Consider the following 27181-nt stretch of genomic DNA (forward strand, 5'->3'; position numbering starts at 1 on the left):
TCGGCACTTTTTATTGTTTCTTTGACATGTTATGAATATAGGCATTCATAAACACTGATAAAGTGATAAAGGAAGAACTTTATAATCAGATTTGGTAAAGGTGGCGTTAATCTATACCAAGCCGAGGTATTTATTATGTTTATATACTCTATTTCTAGTTCAAGTTTTTGGTGATAACTTCGATCGAATCTCATATACATGTTCTATTATCGAGAATTAGTATAGCTGCATCGTCATTAATTGACTAACAGGAGTTTGTTCGAACTAACTGACAACAGACTCTGATTTTTTTGGCCACAACGGAGCAACCGCACATATTCTTGTAGTGATAATGAAATGCTTTTGTTAACCACGCTGAAAAATACAGGCGTTTAATAGAATATGTGAACAAAAATCAATGCCACTGTCAAGATTTTTTGTGGGTGGCAAAAATCCCCCAATTCCAAAATGCCTTTATGTGTGGATTGTGGAAACTCACCTTTACTATGGTGGTAGCCTGGAGGATTTATTTTTAACTTTAAAAAAGGAGTTGACATTGTTGAGGCAATCCATAACCCTAGAACCGTTGCATTTTAGATTTAAAATGTTCAAACATAAATTTAAACTTCCTAACAAACAAATTCATAAAGTAAATGGTCAACAACGACAAAAGTCAACAACAGTAATAAGTCAACAACAACAAAAACATTCCTTCTCAGGACTATACCAACCTGGATGATCTACATTTACAAACATGGAACAAATTCATGTATAAGTTTGAAATGTTATAAAGTTTATTTTTTGAAGGAGGTTAACTTTGCCATTGACATAAGCAGAAATAAGCGTCTGTATGTCAGGCCCTGTAAATGCAACAGTTCATTGGTAATATTTACAGTATTTGCTGGTGAGTTAAATTTAGAAATGAGGACCATATTTTTCTTTCTTTTAGAACTGATTTTGTTGAAAATATCCCAACATTACAAAAATGTTTGTTTGTGTGCCTGATCAATTTATTATATATGGAACACATTATTGGAAAGAATAAACAAAATGTCAAAAAAATTGAACAAAGGTGAATCAGGTTCTAACATAAGTGGTTCTCCAACAGCCTGCAAACAGGCACAGAAAGACATATTGAAAAGTGTTGTAAGTATATCTGTGATATGATTATTGCTTGTGACATAAAGCTTTTCGTATGTAGTTCATGTTGGTTGGTAATTTGATTGATGATCTAATTAGACAAGTTTTGACAATATCTAAGCTCAGAAAGCGGGGATGCCAGAACATGAATAATTTGAAGAGAAGGTGGAGGGTGGCTAATCATATGGGCACATTCTACTTTATCAGTTTCTATTGAAGTAAATTGTGATTGATCTTTGATTATAACATACGATTATGTGAATATAAGCTCCCTCAATTCTCAATCCTCTTACATCCCTGAAAAAGTATGTGCACTCTTGTGCCCCACCTGGATATGCCCATGCACTCGCTGCTAGTCTACTGCTTATGTAATATTTAGTTAAATTTTGGAAAGATAGTTAGACTATCAAAGCAATTAGTTGTTACTTTAATTCAAATGAATCTTTCCCTAAGATAGATGGCATATTTCAATGTAATATTGTAGCAATTAGTTTAATTAATTATGTTTATAATGCTTATAAAGAAAACATTAAGTATTTATCTGCATTGAAGTTGCAACTGGTGGCTACTATGAAGCATTAGACACACACTTTGTCAGAGAAGTCATTTTGTATTTCAAAAATGGAAGTTATGGAGTAGTCCATGTTTTTTATGTACATTTTTCAATGATTCTGTAGTTTTGGTTCTACTAATATACATTATAATTTTTGCAATATTTCACATGATTGTCACTTATACTGCAAGATAACAAAGTGGTTGTCTACCACTGCATTCATGATTCATGTCAAATAATTTACTGTGCAGCCCACTAATCAAATTGCTTTACACAGAATGACTTTCAGGATCTCAAAAACTATAAAAAAGAGGTTTCTATCGAGCGAAAGTATGTTGGTGTAGTCATTGGTAAACGTCACACAGTGATCAACAGCATCATGGCACACTCTGAAACTCAAATCATTGTTCCCTTCGAGAAGGCAAGTGGGTTTGTGTGTTTTCCTATTGAAGCTGTGGTGATTTAGAAAGTTCAAAATATTGTCCGAATATTGTAGCTTATGCCTGGCATTGTTATATGCCCAGCTTGATAACAGATATATTTTTGTTGTTTGATGTTTCCATTTCAGTTTTGATTGAGGGATTCTTGATATGAATGCAAGTTCTTAAGTAATGCATGCATGCATGCATAGTATACTCTATTGTAGAAAGCATTTTTTTGTGTTTGTTGAAGTTTTAACATCGGCATAATTTATCAACTAGCTACTATCTCTTCCTTTTTTTTTGTAGAACAGCTTGGATATTTTGTTCAACTTGTTATCATTGGTGAGAAAAAAAAATGTCTTCAAGCAGAATCTCTCATACGACAAACAATTGTAAGTTAAACAATACTCAATTATGGTTGTAGCATGTTAGGTCAGTTAAATATTGAACTTGAAAAGTCTTTCGTTCATTTCGTTGATTTGTTAAAAACTCTTTTCTTGATTTTGTTGTCTTTTTTAAAAAACTTTTCTTTCAATGGAGGTTAAAGTTGCAAATTTCGTTGTTACACTATTTGGAAATTGTGTTAATCACTACAAGGATAAATTGCCAACACTTACACACTTCTTTGCGATTATTGTTTTGTCATGTCTTGCGTTATCAGTAACGTTTGAATGAGTTTTAGCTATATCTGGCCTGGACTATTGTTACTGTGAAACGATATGTTCTACCTGGGAACATTGGCCAGCTAGCTTTTATAAGAAAATTCAAACACAATCATATCACGTTTGTAATCTTCTGCTTCATTGTTTAGCCTGAAAACTCTCGTATGCAAGGTGCGACATGTTTGTCAATTTATTGAACAAAAAATTAATGTGAAAATTAAGAAAGAAATGTGCTCGCTTTGCATGGGGAAAAGAATTCTTCATTCCTTTTAAATATCTTAAATTTTCGGACATGTAAACTGTCTGATGAAACTAAAGCATGATTAAGCTAGAGCCGAAGTTTTTTAGCCGCATTTGGCGATTAACCCCTCCCCCCTCCTCCAAATTTTAAAAACCTTCTGCTATCTGTGGAAATCATTGACATTCAATAATTTCAAGTTTTCAAAAAATTTGTTAGAGCGTTTTGACGATCATTTTTGACGATCGTTTGTTTGATGTTTATGTTTTTTTATTATTTATTACCAATACATTTATGTGAAATGATTTACTGTACATACAGTCTATTGATCACATTTTTCTTGGTTATTTTTACACAGAATGACTTCAAGGATCTCAAAAACTATAAAAAAGAGGTTTTTATCCAGCGAAAGTATGTTGGTGTAGTCGTTGGTAAAGGTCACACAGTGATCAACAGCATCATGGCACACTCTGAAACTCAAATCATTGTTCCCACTCGAGAAGGCAAGTGGGTTTGTGTGTTTTCCTATTGAAGCTGTGGTGATTTAGAAAGTTCCAAACATTGTCTGAATATTGTAGCTTATACCTGGCGTTGTTATATGCCCAGCTTGTTCACAAATATAGCTATGTATTTTTGATGCTTGATGTTTCTGTGTCAGTTTTTGGTAAATAGCCGAGGTTTTTTCATACAGTAATGCTTATTTAGTTGTATATATCGTAGAAAGCATTTTAATGTGTTTGTTGAACATTTTCGTCACAATTTATCAACTATTATCTCTTCCTTCGTTTTTATAGAATAGCATGGGGATTTTGTTCAACTTGTTATCACTGGTGAGAAAAACAAGTGTCTTCAAGCAGAATCTCTCATACGACAAAAAGTTGTAAGTTAAGTGTAGTTACCATTCATCGCAAAGCGCCGTTAGAATCGGTGACGTTTATCGCTGATGGTCGGTTATAGCAAGTGCATAAAATGTTCTCAAAAATATGCGATGATTTATTAGCCAACACGCTTTAGTATTCATACCAAAGTTGAAAATGGCTCCTTTTAATCTATAAAATTGATAGTTTTGTTAATCACTACAAGGACAAACTGTCGAAACTTACGTACTTCTTTGCGATTATTGTATTTCTCATGTCTTGCGTTATCAGTAACGTTTGAATGAGTTTTATCTCTGGCCAGGACTACCGTTACTGAGAAGCGGTATGTTCTACCTGGGAGCATTGGCCAGCTAGCCTTTATAAAGCCTTTGTAATTTTCTGCTTCATCTTTAAGCCTGAAAACTCTCGTGTATGCAAGGCGCGACATGTTTGTCAATTCATTGAACACAAAATTAATATGAAAAGAAAGAAATTTGCTCGCTTTGCATGACAAAAAGAATTCTTCATTCCTTTGAAATATCTTAAATTTTCGGACATGTAAACTGTCTGATGTAGCTAAAGCATGATTAAGCTAGAGCCGGAGTTTTCTTGCCCATTTGGCGGTGAAACTCACCCCACGAAGTTTGAAGAAACATCTGCTAACTGTGGAAATCATTGCATGAAATTCAATATTTTCAGTTATTGATCAAAAAATTTGTCTAAGCGTTTTGCTGATTACTTATTTGGTGTTCATGTTTCTTATTATTCATTACCAATACATTAATGTGAAATGATTTACTTAGCTACTGTACAGTCTATTGATCTCATTGTTATTTTTACACAGAATGACTTTCAGGATCTCAAAAACTATAAAAAAGAGGTTTCTATCGAGCGAAAGTACGTTGGTGTAGTCGTTGGAAAAGGTCACACTGTGATTAACAGTATCATTGCAAAGTCTGAAACTCAAATCTATGTTCCTGTTCGAGAAGGCAAGTGGGTTTGTGTGTGTGTGTTTTTTTTTGTTGAAGCTTTAATGATTTGAAAAACATTGTCCGAATATTGTAGCTTATGCCTGGCGTTATTTTATGCCCAGCTTGATCACAAATATAGCTACGTATTTTTGATGCTTAATGTTTCTGTGTCAGTTTTTGGTTATGATAATTTTCTGATATGCGGGGTTTTTTTCATAAGTAATGCTTATTAAGTTGTATATATTAAATGTAGAAAGCATTTTATTGTGTTTGTTGAACATTTTCGTCACAATTTATCAACTATTATCTCTTCCTTCGTTTTTATAGAACAGCATGGGGATTTTGTTCAACTTGTTATCATTGGTGAGAAAAACAAATGTCTTCAAGCAGAATCTCTTATACAACAAATAATTGTAAGTCAAACAACAGTTCGCAATTAGCATGTCTGTTTTGTGGATGCCAGTTAATGAATGAACTAGAAAACTGTTCCGTTTATTTCGTTTTTTTTTAACTCATTTCTTGACGTCTTTTCCTTTTTTAAAAAAAGCCTTTGCTTCAGTCAAAGCTAAATGTTTCCAACTTCGTTGTAACAATATTTGATATAGTGTTACCACCATTGAGCTATAAGCTAGTTCAGTGGTTGCCACCTAGCGTTGTCATGTCGTATATCATCAGTGACGTTTGAATGAGTTTTGAATAAATTGTGTCACCAATTGTGTTAATAGACAGCTTTAGCAAACACAACGCGACGTCGACGAGGACGTGAAAATTGAGAGATTTAGCAAACACGACGTATCGTCTAAGCCTCTAAGACGTCGTGAAAATGGCGTAAAAATGGCGTGATATTCCCATATATGGTTGGGTCCACGCCATATTTACGCCATTTTCACGGCGTCTTAGACGATACGTCGTGTTTGCTAAATCTCTCTAATGGCGTGGCAAGGTGTGCTCGCACATTTTCTACTTCTGCAACAGAGTTTTGTTTTTGTTTCTCTTCCAAAATTTTCTTTTCTTCATCTCTATTTCTGAAAAATTGAATAATTTCCTCAATGGAAGTTTCTACTGCAGACGGCTCTGCAAAGATCCCAGAAGCTTTTTCCTCCTCTCTTAATCTTTTCTTTTGTTGTTTTTGAAGTAAAGTGTAGTGGTCTTGAACAGACTTTTGCGTCACGTTAAACTTTGGGCTATCCATATCATTTAAGGAATCACTGATCATTTCCCATGCATTACCTCGTTGCTGTGATCCTTTTTTGAAGTTCCATGGTTGGAATAAGTACATTTCACGAACTAGAATTTCATTATGTTCATTTGTCCAAGTCATTGCTTTTTTGCTAAAATTACAAAAATAATTAAGAATGCAAAGGAAACCAAACAAATAAACTAATTATAAATATATAATATTTTGTGTAATATAAAAATATAACGAAATATTAGTTGAGTTGTAATATTTGAAAAAAGATTGATTTAGTACTCTGTGTTAAATAATTTGCCCTTATCTCAGTACAAACTGAACATAACAATATCTTATTGCTAAAAAAATGCTTTAAACACTTAAAACTGTTCGATTCCTACCTTTTTGTATTTTGATGTTCATCCGCCATCTTGAACATGCAGGACGCGTCAAAGAAGACGATTTCACGGCGTCGTCGCCAAAGGAAGTAGCTTTGCTACGACTTGTTCTTTACTGTTTTCACATCGTACATGTAATTATTTTAAAAGCGCCTTGTTTTTAATTAAAATCTATTCAATATCACATGTTAAAGAGTTGATAAAGACATGGCCGATGTCTAAGGTGTCAAAATAAAAGATTTTCATGAAGAATAAGTGCATAAACAAACTAACTTGTTTTTCCAAAACATTGCTGCGATTCGCCTTCAGTGAACGACGGAAAATCAAACATATATTGAATTCCAATTCACTATTTTTTGAACAAACATTTGTATTTTGTTAGGAATATGTGTTTTTCACTCGTCTCATCGAAGAAAATAAACTCTTTGAAAGTGAACTATAAATTTTCACGTCCTCGACTCCCCGTCTCAAAAATGCTAAACCAAAATAAGTTGACAGTACAACATCGTCCTCGACCCAGTTCTCCTCAACATTTAAACGTCCTAGTTGACTTCGCGTTGCGTTTGCTAAAGCTGTCTAATCACTCCGTAGTGTGCCTTCCAACCAACGATTAACGGAAAATAGCTATTTTGATAATTTGCTGTCTATGTAATTTGAAATGATACCAACTGTAAAACATAACCGTTCTTTTTTGTAGACAGAATTTAAAGAGAAAGAAGACCGTTTCCAGTGGCTTTCGATCTTGAAAAAACATATTCCTGTGATGCTTGGAGGGAATCGCAAAACGAAAGAATACATAGAAACCAAATATGGAGCACGAATATGGGTACCCAAGTTTGAAGGTAAAAATTCTTCATTTCTCTTAGGATTGAACATTGAACATTATTATCTTATTGTAGTTATAATGATTATTTGTTTGTTGTACTGTTTTATCATATTGTTGTTGCATGGTAAAATACCTAAAAGATTACAACATTACTAAATTTTATGTCTTGTTTTAAAGGCATTATATAACTAGTTTTTCATTTTCATCTTACCATGTCCATTTGGAATTTTTTGGTATTTTCTCAAACAAAAAACATGCGAAGTTTTGTGCATAATTATTCGGTTTTCAATGGAGTTGCCTATCGTTTCCATTTTACCTAAGTGAGTTTTCAGCTGATAAAAGCAATGCATGATCTACATATTTTGCGGAGAAACATATCCAGGGAGCACATATTGCTGGTTGCGCCTCACCTATGTTGATTGATGTTGTTCAAACCAAATAAAATAATACAAAGTGAAGGTGAAAAGTCTGATTCCTGTCAATGCGATGGTGTCTTTAGTTGATATTTAACACGTTGTCACTTGAAAAAGTACAATAAGCGCTTACAAATGATACAATATGTATTTATATATGAAAATTTTATGATATGGAACAAGTTAACATTATTACACATAATATTGTGTATGACATTTTTTAGCTTTTTAAACAGATATAAGTTTGTCAAGCATAATGTAAACAAGTTCTTTTAGTACTTCTTTATATTGGTTTAGAAATTTCTGGTTCAACACAAGAACTTAAAAATTTTTCATTTTTTACATAAACGGAAACCTGCCGCCTTTGTCCTTATTTTTCGTAATTAGATTCATCGATAAACAGTCTTCACTGTATCGTTTGTCTTTCCAAGCGAGTAAAAATTGTTTCCGTAACAATGTTTTGTAAACTGCATATCGTCCGTTCGGACCACGTTCAACCAGTTTTCGTTTTAATGTTGATTAACGCATTGATTTCGCTTGTCTTGTATTCACTGCTCATTGGATGTTACGTAACGTGGCTGTTCTGTTACGAAAAGATATTGTCCTAGATTTATGCTGTAATGCATGGGGTAATAACTGCAACTATGTTTCGTATTTCATTTTAAAGCTTTGTAAACTGTTATAGACCCACATGGGGATGTTGTTGATGTTAAAATCATCGGTGAAGAAAGTAATTGTCGTCATGCCCGATTCCTTATTTTCGAGATATTGGTGAGTTGTAAAAGTGTTTAGTGAAGTGGAGTGGAGTGAAGTAAAGTGAAGTGAAATGAAGTGGAGTGGTTTGAAGTGGAGTGGAGTGGAGTGGATTGGAGGGAAGTAGAGTGGAGTGGAATGAAGTGTTATTTGAGGTGGAAGTAAAGTGAAGTCAAGTGATTGAAGTGGATGGTTAAGTTGAAGAGAAGTGAAGTATAGATAAAACTTTAATAGGTTCAGCTTATTATTGTTAAACGAATAAGAAAAATTAATCAATCATTTTCTTTTCTCATTGTGGTGGATAGAAAAAAATTTTTCCAACTGTAAACTAAGAACGCAGTTTAATATGGTGTTTTCTACAGTCAACTTTCTCCACTATAAAATATTCGATTATATTGCACAGTTCCCTTACTAAGATTAAAAATCAAATGTAAATTGAAGGTTGTATCCAAACTTGTGATTTTCTTAAATTGCGAGTTTTGGCACTTCCTTTGGCACCGTGAGATCGCCATGGCCTGTAGAATTGCAGTAAAATGTCTTTTTAGATGGAAAACGAGCTACATTCGGAAATATCTCAGGTGATATCACCTAGAATATTGTTTCATTGATTACTAAGCATTTCAATAGACTAAGTAAAAAGGAAAGAAGATGAATGCTTTGGGAATGCAGTTCACTTCTTGTCTTTGCTTAGCGAATTAATGAAGACCCAAGCGTCATTTAAAAAGCTTAGCTATTTTTATCAGAAAGAAAATAAGCTGTGATTATTGTCAATTCATTGCCTTCCTGTATCAAACAGAGTTGCCGTAATTTCTCCAATTTACAGTCACAACTCTTTTAAATTGATGGATTTTCTATAGAGCACCAACAATGGCTTATACAGCACACAGTGACGTCTGCGTCAAATCATGGTCTTTGTCGGTTAGGTTTCCAGCTGTTTGTTTTTTAAATACTTACTAAAGCATATATTTTGAAAAACCCTTGTGCAAAAAATTTGAGTTTGAAAGCAAATTAATGCGTGCGTAAATAACTTTTAACTATCCAGCCCATTAAGGAGTCTTTATATACTGGTGCAAAATGGCATTGACGACGTTTAATTTTTACCATCTTTTTCAGTTATCTTTTGAAGACAAAATGCAGAGAGAAAAATATGGAGGCGACGTACGTTTCGTTTGCTTAGACAACGAAAACGAAGAGGACGAGTATAACCTCCATCAGTATAATCTTGCACTGCGTGGTTATATCAAAGGCGAACAATATAGGATTTATTGTACAGCTGATAGAAATCGTAGTGAGGTAAATACATTATGGGATCATATGACAACATTTAGGAAAGCAAAAATAACAGCACCGACCAAAAACAATGTCGTCGTTTCAATTTTTTGTTTATTCTTTGTATATTTTCTGCTGTTTTGGAATGGGAAGTGTCGTGATATTTCAAGTATTGAAAATTGTTGCTCACTGTTTGAACACTTCTTCATTCTAGACATTATTGAACATTTCAACGCGAAATCAGTTACTGTATATTTTATTAGTCTTGATTGCTTTATTTAAAGTGCCTATTACACAAATTTTTAGATTGTCTCTTACAAAACTTCTAAAACTACTGACTAAAGTTTTAGTGAAGCAAAATCTAGTTTAAAATTTGACATTTTGCTTTGTATATTGTAGACTATCACGCTACTTTTGTTTTCTGTTTGTATTGATTATAAATGTTAATCTCGCCATATGTTTTTGAGGTAAAGGCAATAATGCATAGCAAGGTACAGTTATTAACTTATATTCAACAAATGCATGGCTTGATTGGTGAACTGCTGCAGTCAATTTCCGTGATTTAGTTTTCCTACAGCATCTTTTCATTTATAGCTAATACTAAATATATAGGTTTATATATGTTTCTTTATCAATGTATACATCAATAGGTTACAAATGAATTTTCTACCAAATTGTGTATAAGATATAAATAGAGTGATGTGAATTGCTTGATAATTATTTTTATATAAAAGCTAGAAGAATTTGAGCAATTCCATTAGTCGAGAGCTATGATCTATAAGTGGACATACGTACGGAATTTGACGTCACAGGAAATTTCATGTTTATAAACACAAACAAATTGCGGAGATGTATTTGAAAATTATTGCAATACCTCTGTAGTATAGTTATTATTCAAATTATTAGTGTTTCGTACGTCATACTACGTATATTATAATTAAGTAATGATCTGTATATAAGTAACATGACTAAGCAATAAAAGGGAGAAATCTCACAATATTACATCTGGCGACAAAGATTATTAAGGGACGAAGAAACTACATTTCGAACATGACAGCTCTGCCTAGCTTCCCGACGTTCAACTTAGAAGAACCCGACCTTAGAAAAGCTTGGGGAAAATACGTATCAAGATTGGAGAATTTGTTGTTGGCAATGAACATCACAAACGCCGCAAGAAAGAAGGCGATGCTCCTGCACTATGTCGGTGAAGAAGTTAATGAGATATTCGAAACTCTAGAAATCGACGAGCCAGACAGAGAAGAAGATGTATTTAGAAAAGCGGAGAAAGCGTTACGAAATTACTTCACTCCACAGAAGAATATAGAATTCGAAGTTTATAAGTTTCGTCAAGCGAAACAACTCCCAGGAGAAAACATATCCGCATACTATACGAGATTGAAACAATTGGCCAAATCCTGCGAATTTCATGAAGAAAGCAGAGAGATAAAAACTCAGATCATACAAAATGGTTCATCTTCAAAATTGCGGAGAAAAGCGTTAGCAGACCCAGAAATAACGATGGAGAAATTAATGCAAATGGGAAAAACAATGGAGATGTCAAAAACACAAGCAGAAGGCATCGAAAGCACGAATCGAATTTGGCATAAAAGAAAGCAGTTCAAGACGCCCACGGATAAAACCTCAAATGCTTTCGAATATTCATCGAAGATCAAATGCAAATTTTGTGCTCGTGAGCATCGTCCAGGGAAAACAAATTGCCCGGCATATTGAAAGAAATGTCGACAGTGTTTAAAATGGAATCATTTTCAAGTTTGTTGCCATGAGAATCGAAGAGGCAAAGATCGGATGCAAGACAATTATCCAAGTTCTCGCGCTGAATCAACAAAGCGAAACGGACAGATAAAACGTGATCAAGTAAGGCCTCGACAAGTGAATACGGTGCAAGAAATAACGTCTGAATCAAGTATGGAAAATGAATATGTATTTTCAACGTTGACGGCGCAACAAAAGCTGCCGAAATTTAAAGTTAAGATAAATGGTACTCCTGTGTCAGTCATGGCAGATACCGGTTCCAGCGTAAATCTCTTGGATGAAGTGAATTTTAACAAATTGAAGAAAAAGCCAATATTGCAGCAAGCAAATGAGAAAATCTTCCCTTATGGGTCGGAGAAACAACTATCAATTAAAGGAAAATGTCAGTGTGTGGTCGAAACCGATAAACTATATGGGTTGGAGACATTTTTTGTTGTTAATGGGAATACGGGTTGCTTGATAAGCTGGAAAAGTTCTCAAAATTGGGCCTGGTACAAATAGTTGCATCCATAGAAGGCACTACAAAGTCTAAACAGGAACCCGTTAAAGAAAAGGCACAAGAAAAGTGAGAGAAGATACCAAAGTGGAAGAGCTAATTAACAAATATCAAGAAGTCTTTCAAGGACTGGGAAAATTGAAAGGGTTTCAAGTTCATCTACACGTAGATAAGGACGTACAACCTATCGCACAACCTCATCGTCGGGTGCCGTTTCATGTGAGAAAAGACTTGGAGAAACAGTTAAAACGAGACGAAGAACGCGGAGTCATAGAGAAACGGATGGACCAACACCTTGGGTTTCACCAGTCGTGGTCGTACCAAAACAAAAGGGGAGGTCCGAGTTTGTATAGATATGCGACAAGTAAACAAAGCAATAAAGAGAGACGACACTTGACTCCGACGATTGGCGAAATTATAAGTGATCTAAATGGTGCTGTATGGTTTAGCAAATTGGACTTAAATCAAGGCTATAACCAGTTAGAGCTCGATGCAGAATCAAGATATTTGACAACCTTCTCAACACACATTGGTCTACGGAGATTTCGACGTTTGAATTTTGGAATAAACTGTGCTGCAGAGATATTCCAAAATGCCATCAGAGAAACGTTGAATGGACTGAGAGGCGTGATTAATATCAGTGATGACATTATGGTGTTTGGCGTAGACGAGAAAGATCACGATGCAAATTTGAACGCGGTATTACAACGAATTAAAGATCGAGGACTAACTCTTAAGAAAGAGAAATGTCAGTTTAAGAAAAGAAATTTAATATTCCAAGGGTATGTGTTCTCAGAGAATGGTATTGTGCCGGATCCCAATAAAGTGAGAGCAATTAAGGAATGCACAAATCCTAAAGATGTGGGAGAAGTACGAAGTTTGTTAGGCATGACCAATTTTTGCTGTCGATTTATTCCACATTACGCCACAATTACGGAGCCGTTACGTCGACTTATCAAGAAAGATGCCCCATTCGTGTGGACAAGAGAACAAGACGACACAATGAAAGCCCTACGGAAAGCATTAACAGATGGGCCAGAAAGTGCGTATTTCGATCCGGATAGTGATACGGAGGTTTTCACAGATGCTAGTCCAGTTGGTATTGCAGCAGTCTTGGCGCAGAGGAAAAAGGGAGAAGAAAAAATAATTGCTTACGCTAGTAAATCACTAACTACCACAGAGAAAAATTATTCTCACTTGGAAAAAGAAGCTTTAGCTATAGTATGGGCCTGCGAACATTTTCATTTATATTTGTTTGGAGGAAAGTTCACCATCGTCACTGATCACAAGCCGCTGGTGAAAATATACACAAATCCATCATCAAAGCCATCTGCGAGATTAGAACGATGGGCTTTGCGATTGCAACCATATGATTTTGAAATCTGTTTTCAACCTGGAACTGAAAATCCTGCAGATTTTCTCTCACGTCATCCCTTATCTGATGAGAAACTAAACAACCGGCAAGAGAAAGTAGCAGAAGAATTTGTTAATTACGTTACACAGAACTCGGTTCCAAGAACAATCAGCAGGAAAGATCTGGAAGAAGCTACAAGAAGACATTACTCTTCGAGCAGTAATTCAAGCCATTGAAACAGGTAGATGGTTTGAGAGTTCAAAGATGGTAGGAGTAAATCAAGCAGAATTTAGTTCATATGAGAAACTTAAAGATGAACTTTGCATATCTTCGGGTATAATTCTACGAAAACATCAAATAATCATACCAGAAAGTTTACGAGAGAAAGTAGTGAACATTGCTCATGAAGGTCATATGGGAATGTCAAAAACGAAAGCGTTATTACGTGAAAAGGTATGGTTTCCACGTATAGATGAGTTAGTTAATGAAAAAGTTAAATCGTGTTTAGCCTGTCAGATTACAACTCCAGTCAGTGAAAAGGAACCATTGAAAATGTCAGAGTTGCCAAGATCTCCTTGGAAAGAACTAAGTATGGACTTTGGTGTAGCTCCTACAGGCACAGGTGAATATTTGTTTGTTTTGTATGATGATTTTCCAGATATCCCATTGTAGAAGTAATCCGATCAACGTCCGCAAAGACTGTTATACCCTGTTTGGATAAGATACTTTCGGAGTTCGGGATACCAGATACGATACGTTCAGACAATGGACCGCCATTCAATAGCAAGGAATTTTACGAGTTTTCAAAGTATTTGGGATTTAAACACAGAAAAGTTACTCCTTATTGGCCACGAGCCAACGGGGAAGTGGAAAGATTTATGCGTACTATCAAAAAGACAATAAAGGCTGCGATAATGGAGGGAAAAAATTGGAAGCAAGAAATCCACAGGTTCTTGCGAAATTATCGTGCCACACCTCATAGTTCGACCAAAATCTCTCCATCTATGGCTTTATTCGGTCGACCAATGAAAATACGTTTACCTGAAGAACCATTTTATGAAGATACAGAGGAAAGAATTCGAGTACAGGATGAAAGAGCAAAATTGAAGATGAAATTACATGCAGACAATAATAGGAACGTAAAGACAAGTGAGATTAAAGTAGGTGATATGGTGTTAGTAAAGAAAGATGCCACCACTAATAAACAACAAACACCCTATGATGGTAAGCCATGTGAAGTCGTGGAAAGAAAAGGTTCAATGGTAACAGCGAAGAAAGATAGAATGTTGCTTACTCGTAATTCGTCATTTTTCAAGAAGATAGAAAATGGAAAAAGTCTAGAACCCATTGAGGAAAGTATAAAGGAAAAAGAACGGCGGTATCCTTGGCGTACAAGAAAAGCCCCTATTCGATACGGACAAGTTGAAAGTTAATTTAAAGAAACAATTAATATTTTCATAAACGAACTTATAGATATAAAATACAAAAAAATATATTTAATTAGTTTGGGGAGAGGTGTAGTATAGTTATTATTCAAATTATTAGTGTTTCGTACGTCATACTACGTATATTATAATTAAGTAATGATCTGTATATAAGTAACATGACTAAGCAATAAAAGGGAGAAATCTCACAATATTACAACCTCCTGAATGGAAAATGGATATATTCACAAAGACCTAGTATAGGCAATTAACGTATTTGAGCAAAAAGAAAAGAAAAAACCCGGTTTTCAAACATTAATTTGTACTTCGCCTTCGATAACGAAATTTCAACAATATTGATCTGCAATATTGATCACATGTTTTTCATGTGCATATTAGAAACCGTGTTAGGATTAATATATTATTTATATTCTCTGATGATGGCTTTGGAATAAAGTCGAAATACGGTGCCATCCACTAAACTGCTATAGTGGCAAGAACCTCTCGTCCATACGTAGTTGATCAGCCATTGCATGTTTATTTTGTTAGCCAATCACATTTTATCACGTGATTAAGCTAGCCAATAGCATTTTTTCAATTCGATAGATCACGTAAGCGTGATATTTGCAAAATGAAAACTTTTCAATGTTTCAAGTGGTGGCGGCTCGTGGCCACATTTTTAGTTTTTATCACAATTGACGTCATACCCGTGTATCTATCACTGTACAGACAACGGTTAAATGTTATCTATTTGTTAAAAAATACGCAGTTTTCAAATACCATTTAATAATTCTTACAAATGTTTTTATATTCAAGAGAGAAACTATTAACGATGACATAAAATTGAATTTGCTACCATCGTTACAAAAGTTGGCAGAAATAAAAAAGAAGGAAAAGTTGTCAGAAATAGAAAACGAGGAAAAGTTGAGGATTGATTTGTGGTGTCATATTGGAAAAATGTTTGTGTCCAATGTTGATCCAGGTAAATTTTTTTTAATAATAAGTTATGATGCCAGGTTTATGAATTTAACATATTTATGCGTTATTGATAGCATGCTAAACTGCTCTTGACTATGATTTTGAATACGTTTTTATGACACTGTTTCTTGTATTTTGCGTAGAGAAGTTGTTATTTTTATTAAGTTGTTTTATTTTAAAAAACCATTCCACTTTAACTTGAGGATAGGTAATTTTGAGAAAGACATTAACTTAACCAATGTGAACTATGCAGTGTTCTCTGACGATTTGACGGATCTACTTTAAAAGTGACAACGTTGGCTTAGGCAATGGAAATACATTATAGCATCTCAATTTAAAACTAAAATGCATTCCTTTATGACAATGCTGTTTGCGTGGTAATGAATTTATTACTAATATAGTGTTGTTGTTTTTTTGTGAAATGTAAATGTAACTTATAATGTTTACATGGACTCGATTTTCTGATACTCGTGTAAATCAATTTCTAAAGTTCATATTTTAACCAGATGTTCCATGCTGTAGCGTAGCACATGTCGGCATTTATTTCAGACACGCCGATTCTAGTGATTTAACTTTTCATACAAGTGCTGATATATATGCTTGCAAGACTTTTTCCTTAACTCCTTAACAACATCACTTCTCAAAGAAATCATTTTTGCTCTTGTGTAGTAGAAGAAATACAATCATTTACGGCATCTCAAGTTAAAAAGAAATTGCAAAAAGGTCGTCGTCAAAGTCTGAGACAAAATGTAAATAATAATGAGGATAGATTTTGGTATGTCTCTTTTCAAGAAGGCGTTCGAATCGAGGATTTTGATGATGAATATTTTCCAAATAAAGGAAAGAACGATGATTTCAATTTGAAGCTTTTACACACTCAATGGCGCTTTGACTTTACCTTTAAGACACCATCAGGTAATAAAGTATTTTGCTGTTTATTTTCGAAGATGGAAAATGTTGATGTATGTCTCTACTAATAAGCAATCATAAGACCAATGATGTTCTTGGAATAAAAATGAAATATTTCCTAATTCGTTTTAAACTATTGTTTTCATATCAAAGTGAAGGAGGAATGAATTGTGTTAATCTAGACACTGTGACCAGGGGGCGCACATTACGAAAAAGACCTGGGACCGAGTTGTTAGAGTCTATATTTTATAGAAAAAGGACACAATTTTACCAGGACAGACTTTTTTCTTCCTCGATAAATTTTTTGTAATACCTTTTTAAACATACTGTAGTGTCTTAAGTAGCCACCTCATGAAAATAACCGTCCCCCCAGAAGGTAACCGCTCTTTTTATAGAACTTTAAAAGCTTTGCAACATTTGTTCTTTATTATCCAACTATAACGTTCATGTACATTTTTCAACTATCACAACCTTACACAACTTTGAACAAATTGAAAAATACTGTTTATAAATCGTAGATTAAGAGCTAACTATGGGAGTTAACCGATGCTGACAATAACAACTCGAAACTCTACGTTCTTTCCTACACTACGCGCCTCCCCCCTGAAAGTAACTGCCCCTTGAGTAACTTGGCTCCTTTTGAGACTAAGGATTTTCAAAATAGATTTTTTCTGTTTAAGTGCGCACCGTTCGATTGAAAGCATGGAAATGTGATCCTCTCGAAATGGAAGAACCACCATTTGAGGTCAAAAATATTTTAAGAGAAGTTGATCTCAAACACTGTAGAAATATTAAAGCTTGGCTCTGTAGGCCATCCGTCACTGTTGCTAAAGGAGAAATAATGTCACCAAAGTCGAGTTATGACTGTAGGATAAAACTGAGGGCTGGTAAGTATGTCATTTTTTTTAAATCAACACTTAAGTATCTAAACGTGTAGGTGCCAAACAATATTTTTAGCTAGCATAGTTAGGATATGAAACAAAGTTGAGTTCTTTAATGTTTGATTAGGAATTACATGAAGAATGGTCAGCAAGTAAACAGGAAAAACTTGTATTTTGAAAATCTTCTAAAAACACAAAATATTCATCAACTAGTTATTAAATTATCCGAGCTCAGGGGTGATTTTAAGCCCCTTTGCCCTCTCATCTGCCTCTGCGCCAGTTATGATTGGAACGGCATGCGAGCGTCATTTTCATTTCATATTTAGTAACATGGCCTCCATAACATTCATCCTGAATGCTGAAACTTGAAAGTGTATTATGAATCCATATATTTTCGAATGTCATGTTCTTTGACGACAAAATGTATATGTAATATTAAAAAAAAATTTGCGATGTTTTCTTAATGCTTTTATCTTACTTCGGAAACCATTTCGGAAGTACGTGAATTATGGACAATAAGTATACAGGTGTTGCTAGAATACCGATAATAAATAATTATTTGATGAGGTTGAGCATTATATCAGCAATTTTTCAAACAGAAATTAATGCTATCTTCCGAAGCGAAGCCAAGGTAGGCAGCATTGACCGAGGTCTGAATAATTCTTAATATCATGCAAAAGCCGATATCAAGAATTCAGTTTATTCAAGTTCTTAATTGTTGTAAATATTTCAAAGCCAGCTTCGCCACTTTTTAGTGTTTTCTGCATCCTTTTGTTCGAAAGCTTTCATATCGTTTTTAGAAACTGTGGCAAACATTGCCATTGTTTGACTTTTTCAAAACTGTTTTTTAATGACGTAAATAATTGTAGAAACTATTATTTGTAGATATGACGTCATTCTTTAATTAGTTTTGTTTAATTTTCGACAAAAGTTTTGTCGAAAATTAAACTTTCGACAAAACTTTTAAACACTTTTGTCGAAAGTTTAATTTTCTAGATTCGATTTAAAGCCTGACAACATTTTTGTAAATGTTTATTGATTACGTGACTGATGACGTCTTAAAATTACCAAAAAATTGCATAAAATAATTATATTTCTTGACTGTTGAGCCAAATTGGCGTAATAAATACATATTTGTAAATACTGCACAAAAACCATTTGAATGATGTATATTGTGTTGAAAAATGATGACGTCATCATGACTTCATATGCAAATCATCTGCCCTAATGACGTCACTTGCTTTTTCCCTAAGTTTTTGTGTCTTTTTTTTACAAATAAATACATTACACAAATAATTTTCAAAACAATTATTTTAAAAAGATATTTTATTTATTTACTAACATGTTACACTATTACGTAGTTCTATATCCGTAACCACAAATTATTCTCATACTTGCAAGTCTAAAGTTTGAACCCTGGAGTATCGTTACATGTTTGTAGATGTAGATTGTCCAGGTTGGTATAGTCCGGAGAAGGACTGTTTTTGTTGTTGACTGACGTTTTTGTTGTTGACTGACGTTTTTGTTGTCGACTGACGAAGATGACAACCTTAGCGGTAGTCATCTTCAGAGTCAAGTGAGGAGTAAACGTCAGGTTAGCCGTATTTGTTATCTGGTTCTTACTTCATTGTATTGTGTGTACAGGAAATGTGTAACTATACCAACCTATACCAACCTGGACCATACCAACCTGGACGATCTACATTTGCAAGTCTATCGTGGAAAAATCAAATAAGCTACTTTGTTTATCTCTTAACAGTCTGATGGTGTACTTTCAGGCTAACAAAAGGAAGGAGGTATGCTATTGATCTTTTGTGTACTGGGTTTCACGCACTGGTGTTCACTTTCTTACATAGTTCACATGGAACTCAAGGCATCCAATCATCGCCCTAGTCTTAGCTCTTTAAATAATTTGAAACTTCCTATGCCTTTCGTTTATTTTGGTGCGCAACGTTGGAGGTAGCTGATCTCAAGTCAACCGCAAGGGTACTGCGTTGCTTTATTTTTTAGACCATTGCTTGCCGTAGTTGTTAAAGGTGTCATCGGCTCGATGCAACGTAGCCAAATGTTTGTTTTATAGTGTACTTGCTTTATTTCTTGTTAAGTTGAATGTAGATTGGGCAGAAGACACATTGTTGACTTATTTTTTGCTCCTTTTTACTCCAGAGCTCTGGTTTCAATATATTTTTCTGTCCTCCTTCTTGCATAAAGGATTGTTTAAATAAACTCGCTCACATTTTTTTCAGTTTCATCATTGACAATCTCATTCTGACCAAGAAAGTGTAGCAGATGTCCAGATGATGTCAAAAACTTTGCCCATTTAAAACGAATACCCTGTCGTGTTACAACATGTCAATCTATGTAAGGCTGGAAGAGCAAATCACAATTTTTCATTCATACTAATTGCATCAATATTTGCACATTGTTGTAGTCATATTTCAGACTTTTATCCCAAAGTCTGTTTTAGATTTTTGAGAAAACGAGGAAAGAATTGATATCACTTTAAAAACAATCTAACTTTTTGCTGAACGTTATGTATTAAACATTTATTGAGTCATTTTCATTTGTCAGTTGACATGGGCAGTAATTACAGAACAGTGGAAAAATTGTGGTTTTAAGCAAAAACCATAAAATTGAAAAAATAAGACATTGTAAAAGAGTTAGTAGCTAAAAATTTAGTATTTGTTTAAAGTGGGAAAAATTGAAGTGTTAAAAAAGCTTTTGAATTTACCAAACTCTGTCCAGCTGCTGGACGTTCTTGGCTAGAACGAGATTATCATTGATGAAACTAAAGTAAATGTGAGCGAGGTTATTCGAGCAGCACTTTTTGGAAGAAGACGGAGAGAAACATACATTCACACCAGAGCTCTGTCTGTTACATAAGAAATTTAAGTCAACTTTGTAGGCTTAGCTAAATAGGAATAATAAGGCGTACATTGTTGCACCAAGATCAACATTGTTGACACCTTTAACAAATTCGGCTAGCAATGGTGCAACAAACAAAGCAGCGTTGTACCCTTTTTGTTCACTGAAAGTCACCTCCAACGTCGAGCACAAAGAGACGGGAAAATGCAACAATTGAGGTTATATGGGAACATGCTAGTGAAGATGTCGACAGCGAAAGCAAAAAAAAAAGCGTGAAAAAAAGACAAAAGAAGCAACATACAAAAAGTACGGTGAAGTCGGAAAACAGTGCCGACATCAAACATTTGGATCACCAATTCGAAGGCGAAGCATGGTACAAGACAAAACGATTTTGATGAACAGTTACGGTTAAATTGAAAACGAGGACAATTGCTTATTTTTTCCAAATAAACAAAGACTCATGGAAGTTTCGAACTTTTACGAGAAAAGACTTATACGATAAATAGATTCCAATACGCGCTATTATAGAAGGTGGACGTCAGAAAAACGGTACACAAAGGATTAGTAAGTAACATACCACTATCCTTTGCTGACCTGAAAGTTCACCTTCAGACTGTTGAGAGATAAACTTAATTGATTTTTTCATGATAGACTTGCAAGCTTAAGAAGGCATGATTTGTGGTTACGAATAGGGAAACATGTTGGTTAATAAATAATATATCTTTTTTAAATATTTATTTATAACATTATTTGTTTACAAATAGTTCAATTTCTGAGATTAATGAATGAACTTTAAAAAAAAGTTAAGCAGAAAATAAAATGACGTCATTTAGGCATTTTTGCCAATGAAGTTGTGATTGTGTCATTATTTTTCAACACAGTACATATCATTCAAACAATTTTTGTGCACTGTAAACAAATATGCATTTATTATGCCATTTTTGCTCAATAATACATGGAATATATTTGGTTTTATGCGATTTTTTGTTAATTTAATGACATACAGATATCGAGATTTATTTAGAAATATGACGAAATATGACGTCAAAATTACATGCAGATATCGAGAATCATTTGCATGTAGATAACCAATCATAATCGGCATTGTTTACACAGTGAATAATAATCAAAGTTAAAGGTGTATTATTTTAATAGTATTCGAGTAGTTGTTGCAAATCTTCTTCATGATTTTGTTTTTCTATTCCAAGTTAGATGATAAAACAAATGTAGCCGACGTTTTGCGTCAAACATATTTTATGACCCATGTGACAATGAATTATAAATACACAAAAATGATGATCTCAGATATTGTCGCGTTTTGTGATGGAAATGTCACAGCCTAGTTTTCTTCTTACATGATACCTTTACAACACCTTTCATTTTTCATAATATTGTGCTAAATATGCTCATATTTTCTTATTGTATTTGTCGTTCAATAGGCCCAAGATTTTTAGCGGGCGATGAAGCCAAGAATGAAGCTGAAATTTTGTGTGACTACTTATCAAACTGCAAGTTTGATGAGCACAATAGTGATGCTCAAATGATTTTGCCCGATGAAAATGAAATGAAAATACCCGATGGTTTCGACTGCTTATTCTATCGTGAAGCGAAAGAGAAATTCTATAATGCAGAAATGGATGGCGAAGTGTACAAAATTATTGTTTTGCATGAAAAAGGGTGGGATTCAAATGGCTTGATTAAAATACCTCAAAACCAGGTAAGTTATCAAATTTTGTCGCTCAAATAAATCTGATGGAAATGAGTCTACATCGAGTCATTCCTAAATATTGCTACGAAGCTTGTATATTTGAATATACAGGGCCATATTTTCTTACAAATCATGCAGCAGCTGGGCGAATCCTAACCTTTGTCGATATGATAGGCTGTACCAGCGAAAGGAATTTTGTGATATCTGACAGTAGTTAGAATTTTACTTGTGAGTTGTTTTGATTTGTTAACAAAGGAAATTATCAGACAACTTTGAATTTTTAATTTTGGATGTATGTTGTTTAAAGTGAAATGAGTTAGCATTGTTTGGATTGATTTTTTGCCACCGTCTTTGAATCGGACTAAAATGAAAACTTTTTTGGTAAGATTAGTCAGTCTCTGTTCAGATAAATTAAGTACAAATGAAGAGTGGAATATAACATTTGAAATTTGCAACAAAACTGAAAATTAAAACTCTTAGACCAAGAATTCTGGAAGAGTTGAATCGCATGGAGAAACTGGGAGTCGTAACGCTAATAACTGAACCAAAAGCATGGGTTTCTTCATTGGTTAAAGTCGTTAAACCAAGTAAGATTCGCTTGTGCGTTGACCAGTAAGATTTAAACAAAGCAGTGAAGAGAGAATACAATATCCAATGAAGAGAACATCCAATGAAAACCGTTGATGATGTTCTGACCAGAATACCTGGGGCTAAGAATTTCTTAACTCTTCACGCAACAAATGGATTTTGGCAATTCCACTTGAAAAAGTGTAATTATTTCTGACCTGTTTCAAAACTCCATTTGGACAATATTGGTTTAAGCGCCTGCCATTTGGAATAAAATCAGCGCCTGAAGTTTATCAAAGAGTTATGCAAGAGATGTTTGGAAGTATCGTAGATTGTGGAGCTGTTGTGGATGATTTAATGATCTGGGAAGGAGAGGATAAAGAACATGAGGAACTTCTTAGCAGAATTTTAGATCGAGCACGAGAAGTTAGGTTAAGGTTAAATCAGAAGAAGTGCAAGATGCGAGTTTTGTAAGTTTCGTTTATCGGGCACAAGCTTACGTCACAAGCCTATGGCATTAACCAAGCAATGAAAAAGTGCAAGCCATTGAAGGTGCCTTGAACCGACTTCGTAGCAAAATCTTCAACAATTTATTGGTATGATACAATAACTCGCAAAGTTTATTCCAAATCAGTCTGAAAAGCAGCACCACTACGATCTTTGCTAAAAAGGACTACTGCGCGGCAGTTGAAAAATGAATATCGGAGATCTTATCAACATTTGAAAGACAATTGTGCTAAACAGCCGACGTTACAATATTATGATGTTACAAAACGAGTAAAGATTTCCTGTCACAGTAGTATATCTGGATTTGGAGTAGTTTTGGAACAAGATGGTCATCCAGTAGTGTATGCATCACAAGCTTTATCTGAAACACAACAACGTTACGCTCAAATAAAAAAGAAACTACTGGCCATAATATTTGCATGTGAAAAGTTCCATCAATTTATTTAAGATTCAGACAGACCATATACCTTTGAAAAGCACATTCAAGAGTTCACTTGAATGTCCAATGAGATTACAACAAATATTACTTCGGCTGCAACATTATGGTTTACAAGTTACCTACAGGAAAGGAAATGAGTTGTACGTAGCTGATACCTTAAACAGAGCTTGCCAAGAAATAAATCTAAACGATACCCTCGAAGAAGAGTTAGAGATAAACGTACTTCTGCCTGTTTCTGCAGGAAAATTGGATGAGTCACAAGAAGAAACAAGAAAAGATCCAAGCTTACCACAATTGAATCATGAGTTCGTGTCACCAACAAAAGTCGCCTTTATCCCCTTCCATCCATAGTTACTGAGATTGTAGAGAAGAACTTAGTATCTATGATGATCTTATCTTCAAGAGAAACGAAATAGTAATTCCAGTTGTACTGCGTAAAGAGATACTTAAGATCGTTCATCAACCTCATCTTAGAATTGAAGCTAGTAAATGACGAGCACGAGAAGCTTTTTTGGCCAGAAATGGATCGTGAAATCGAGCAGCTAGTGAAAATGTTCTGTATATGCAATCATAACAAGCCTCAACAACCGTCAGAACCGTTGAAGCCTCATTCAACTCCGCTGAGACCATGGCAACGCAATGGAGTGGATATTTTCATGCTTCATGGAAAGAATTATATGATTACTGTTGATTTCTACTCAGGTTGGTTTGAATTTGATCTTTTGTACAACTTATTATCAATAATTGTTATTACTAAGTAAAAGGCATAAATGGCACAATATGGAAATTCAGATGTACTTGTCAGTGAAGATGGTACTCAATTTACAAAAGTTTAAAGCTTTTCAAACTGTATGGCACTTCTAACATATTACGAGTTCGCCCAACTATCCACAAAGCAACGGTGGCGTCGAAAGAGCAGTTCAAAAAGCAAAGTTGTTAATGAAGAAAGCTATGGACGATAATGTTGATCCACATGTTTTATTACTCAACCATCGTAATACACCAAGAGATACGGTATTTATAAGTCCGGCGTTGCGATTAATGTCAAAGCAAACCAAGACACTTCTTCATATAGCGGAAGAACGACGGAAACCCGAAGTGAAGATCCTGAAGTTGCTTCTGATCGACTTCATTATTACAAGAATCTTCAAAAGGAAAAATTTAATTCACGAACTCGAGGTTTCTCAGTCTTAAATGAAGGCGATGCCTTCAGGATTCAAGGAATAAAAGGATTTCAGAGAAAGGGATTTGTTGTAGAGAAGACAAAAAGTCCTCGATCATATTTTTTAACTCATCTGACGGAATACATAGAGGACATAGAAAACACTTGTTGAGAGTGGACAAACCATTTGAATCTAAAATCGAGAATATGAATTTTCATGAGGAAGCTTGATTAGAAGAACATTTCTCTAGAAGGGTTAAAATACTACAATCTTCCAGCACAAAGGATGTTCAATGTTATGGAGGAGTTGTTGTTAAAGAAACTGACGAGGATGAGAGAAGGAATTGTGGAAGATACACGCGAAGTGCACGTTTAGTAAAAACACCTGTTAGACTGACTTATAATTAAGGTTGAGCATGCATTATGCATGATTAAGCATATGAAAAACAAACATTAGATCAAAAAGGGGGTTTAATTATTACTAATAAAACAGCGTTAATGTTGTCTTTTTCTATCAGTTAGGGATGAGGTTCGTCTCGGAATCTTGGTCAAAAAAACTGCTTGATCCAGACGAAGACTGGACACCTGAAGAAATTCTGGCCAAGTTGAAGAATTACATGGACTTTTCGATCTTTTACTCGAAGTTTTTTCAGGAGTAGTAGTGTTTCCAAAAATTTGTTGCATGTTTGTACATGTAGAGCGTCCAGCTTAATGCAGTGCCGAGTAAGACTGTTAGTGTTGTTATTTTACGTCAATTTTACAACATATGCACATTTTTTTATCCAAGAATATGATTTTCTCAAATATTATACTTTACTCAAGTAGAATGTACCGCAATCTTTGTAGAGATTGTTGACCGTTTTAATATCTTTTATGGTACATATGAAATAAACTAAATCGTCGGTGAAGTCATTATTTGGTTGATGAAAGAAATGGAAGACGGGGGAAATTGATTGTTGCGTTTGGACAGCTGTGGAAACGTGTTGACATTATATGAAGAAAGTCGCAGCCAACGAGACATCTGTTCGCCACGGTAGCGTGAATGCCGTAAAAAAGAGGACTGAGAGTGTGATAATGCAAAGATCATAGGACGGTACTGGATGATATCTCAGAGGCAGTACCACATAACTGTAAGAATTAGCATTCGTGTCAAATTACTTTAAGACGAGTCCACAGATAATAGCCAAGATGCAGATTTAACACGGCATTAACTCATCTCTTTTACTCGAAAAAAAAAACTCTTGGAGAGACAAGTCTTGATCGCTGCAAACCCATGTGAAAACAAATCTTACTGCTAAACATAAAAATACCAGCCTACAGTTTTCTCAGGTAGGACAGGTTGGACAGCTATCTAGTGGGACACGGCAATTTTAACGACAAAGCCCAATTCTTCTTAAGCAAGTGAGGGAAGAGTTCATATATCTCAGAGAATGACTCTGAATTTAACGGCCCAAGCATAACATCATGTACCAATGATAAAAAACTGTGTCTGCGTTATAAAGGCTGCTTATGAGGTTGTTCGTGACAGAAGAACACTAAATCATTCAATTCCATCATGTACCGCAGATTTGAAACTGTGATTAAAGCTGGAGGGGACCTACAAATTGCCGATTTTTTTGCTTTTTTTTATACGCCTACTTGTGATGATTTTTATCCCCTATAGTTCAGTATACCTATAAAGAAGTGGAAAAACGTTTGTATTAAAAACAAAAACCACTGACACTCCATAAGAAATGAATATTTATATTAACCTTTTCGACAAGACTTACATGTCATCATCAGTATAGAATGAGTTTTTAACTATAACACTATTTGGCAGTCGTAATTTTTGTAAAATACGATCTTCGCAATATTGCATTAAAATTTAAAATTTGAAAACTTGAATTTGTAATGGCATTGGAAATTGGACATTTAAAAGGCTTCTACAACTAAAATTGGAAAAAGACATTTTCTTTAGTTAATGAGAATGCACATACATGTAACTTGCTTCATGATGTCGGAGAATGCCACCAAGTCCCTAGTAATACTTCTTCATGTATCTCAACATTGGCTTCATTAAGGTGCTCTGTAAGTTTTTTCCGTCCAAAGTCTTGTTTTTCGTTTATCAGACCTAGCGTTCGAGCAGCTTTTTTACTTGGACTTCTTAATTTCTTTTAAAATGCCTTATTCAAGAGATATTTCAAAATGACAACGGACATTCTAAACCAGTTAATGCATATCACTCTTAATTCTTGAGATATTGTGGTTCTTGCTTTGTCCGATATATCTAACTTGTGACGTCACATTGCATAATGAGAACTATAATTATTAGGTATATTTACCGATACTTTAATTTACGAGTTCCCTTCTTTGTGACATGGTTAATGGTAGAAAATGCTGCGTACTAGTGTCAACCTAAAGTTGTCAGGAAACTGAAGAGTATTTGAAATATTGTGGGAACTCATTATGCAACATGACGTCACAAAG

General features: G+C 34.6%; 1 protein-coding gene and 1 long non-coding RNA gene across 2 annotated transcripts; both read left to right on the plus strand.

The window, feature by feature from the left end:
- On the plus strand, positions 1-2083 carry LOC124440115. The gene is made up of 3 exons (XR_006946563.1): positions 1-126; positions 929-1125; positions 1950-2083. It is a non-coding gene; the product is annotated as an uncharacterized LOC124440115 (long non-coding RNA).
- A 321-nt stretch (positions 2084-2404) lies between these two features.
- Positions 2405-25374, plus strand: LOC124440396. Its single transcript, XM_046990789.1, has 11 exons — positions 2405-2486; positions 3353-3497; positions 5150-5235; positions 7089-7233; positions 8316-8401; positions 9497-9676; positions 15516-15681; positions 16347-16592; positions 17267-17473; positions 21772-22049; positions 25234-25374. Exons 2-11 carry the CDS (start codon positions 3455-3457, stop codon positions 25372-25374), a joined length of 1578 nt encoding a protein of 525 aa, XP_046846745.1. The 5' UTR covers positions 2405-2486; positions 3353-3454.
- Positions 25375-27181: the final 1807 nt, after the last annotated feature.

This window comes from Xenia sp. Carnegie-2017, unplaced genomic scaffold, assembly GCF_021976095.1.
Source record: "Xenia sp. Carnegie-2017 unplaced genomic scaffold, XeniaSp_v1 HiC_scaffold_2, whole genome shotgun sequence".
In the NCBI taxonomy this organism is placed as follows: domain Eukaryota; kingdom Metazoa; phylum Cnidaria; class Anthozoa; order Malacalcyonacea; family Xeniidae; genus Xenia; species Xenia sp. Carnegie-2017.

Coding starts and splice junctions, on each gene's coding strand:
- LOC124440396 (XM_046990789.1), top strand. CDS start 3,455: ATGGCACACTCTGAAACTCAAATCATTGTTCCCACTCGAGAAG. Junction 9,677..15,515: donor CTGATAGAAATCGTAGTGAG/GTAAATACATTA, acceptor TTTATATTCAAG/AGAGAAACTATTAACGATGA. Junction 16,593..17,266: donor TACCTTTAAGACACCATCAG/GTAATAAAGTAT, acceptor TTTCTGTTTAAG/TGCGCACCGTTCGATTGAAA.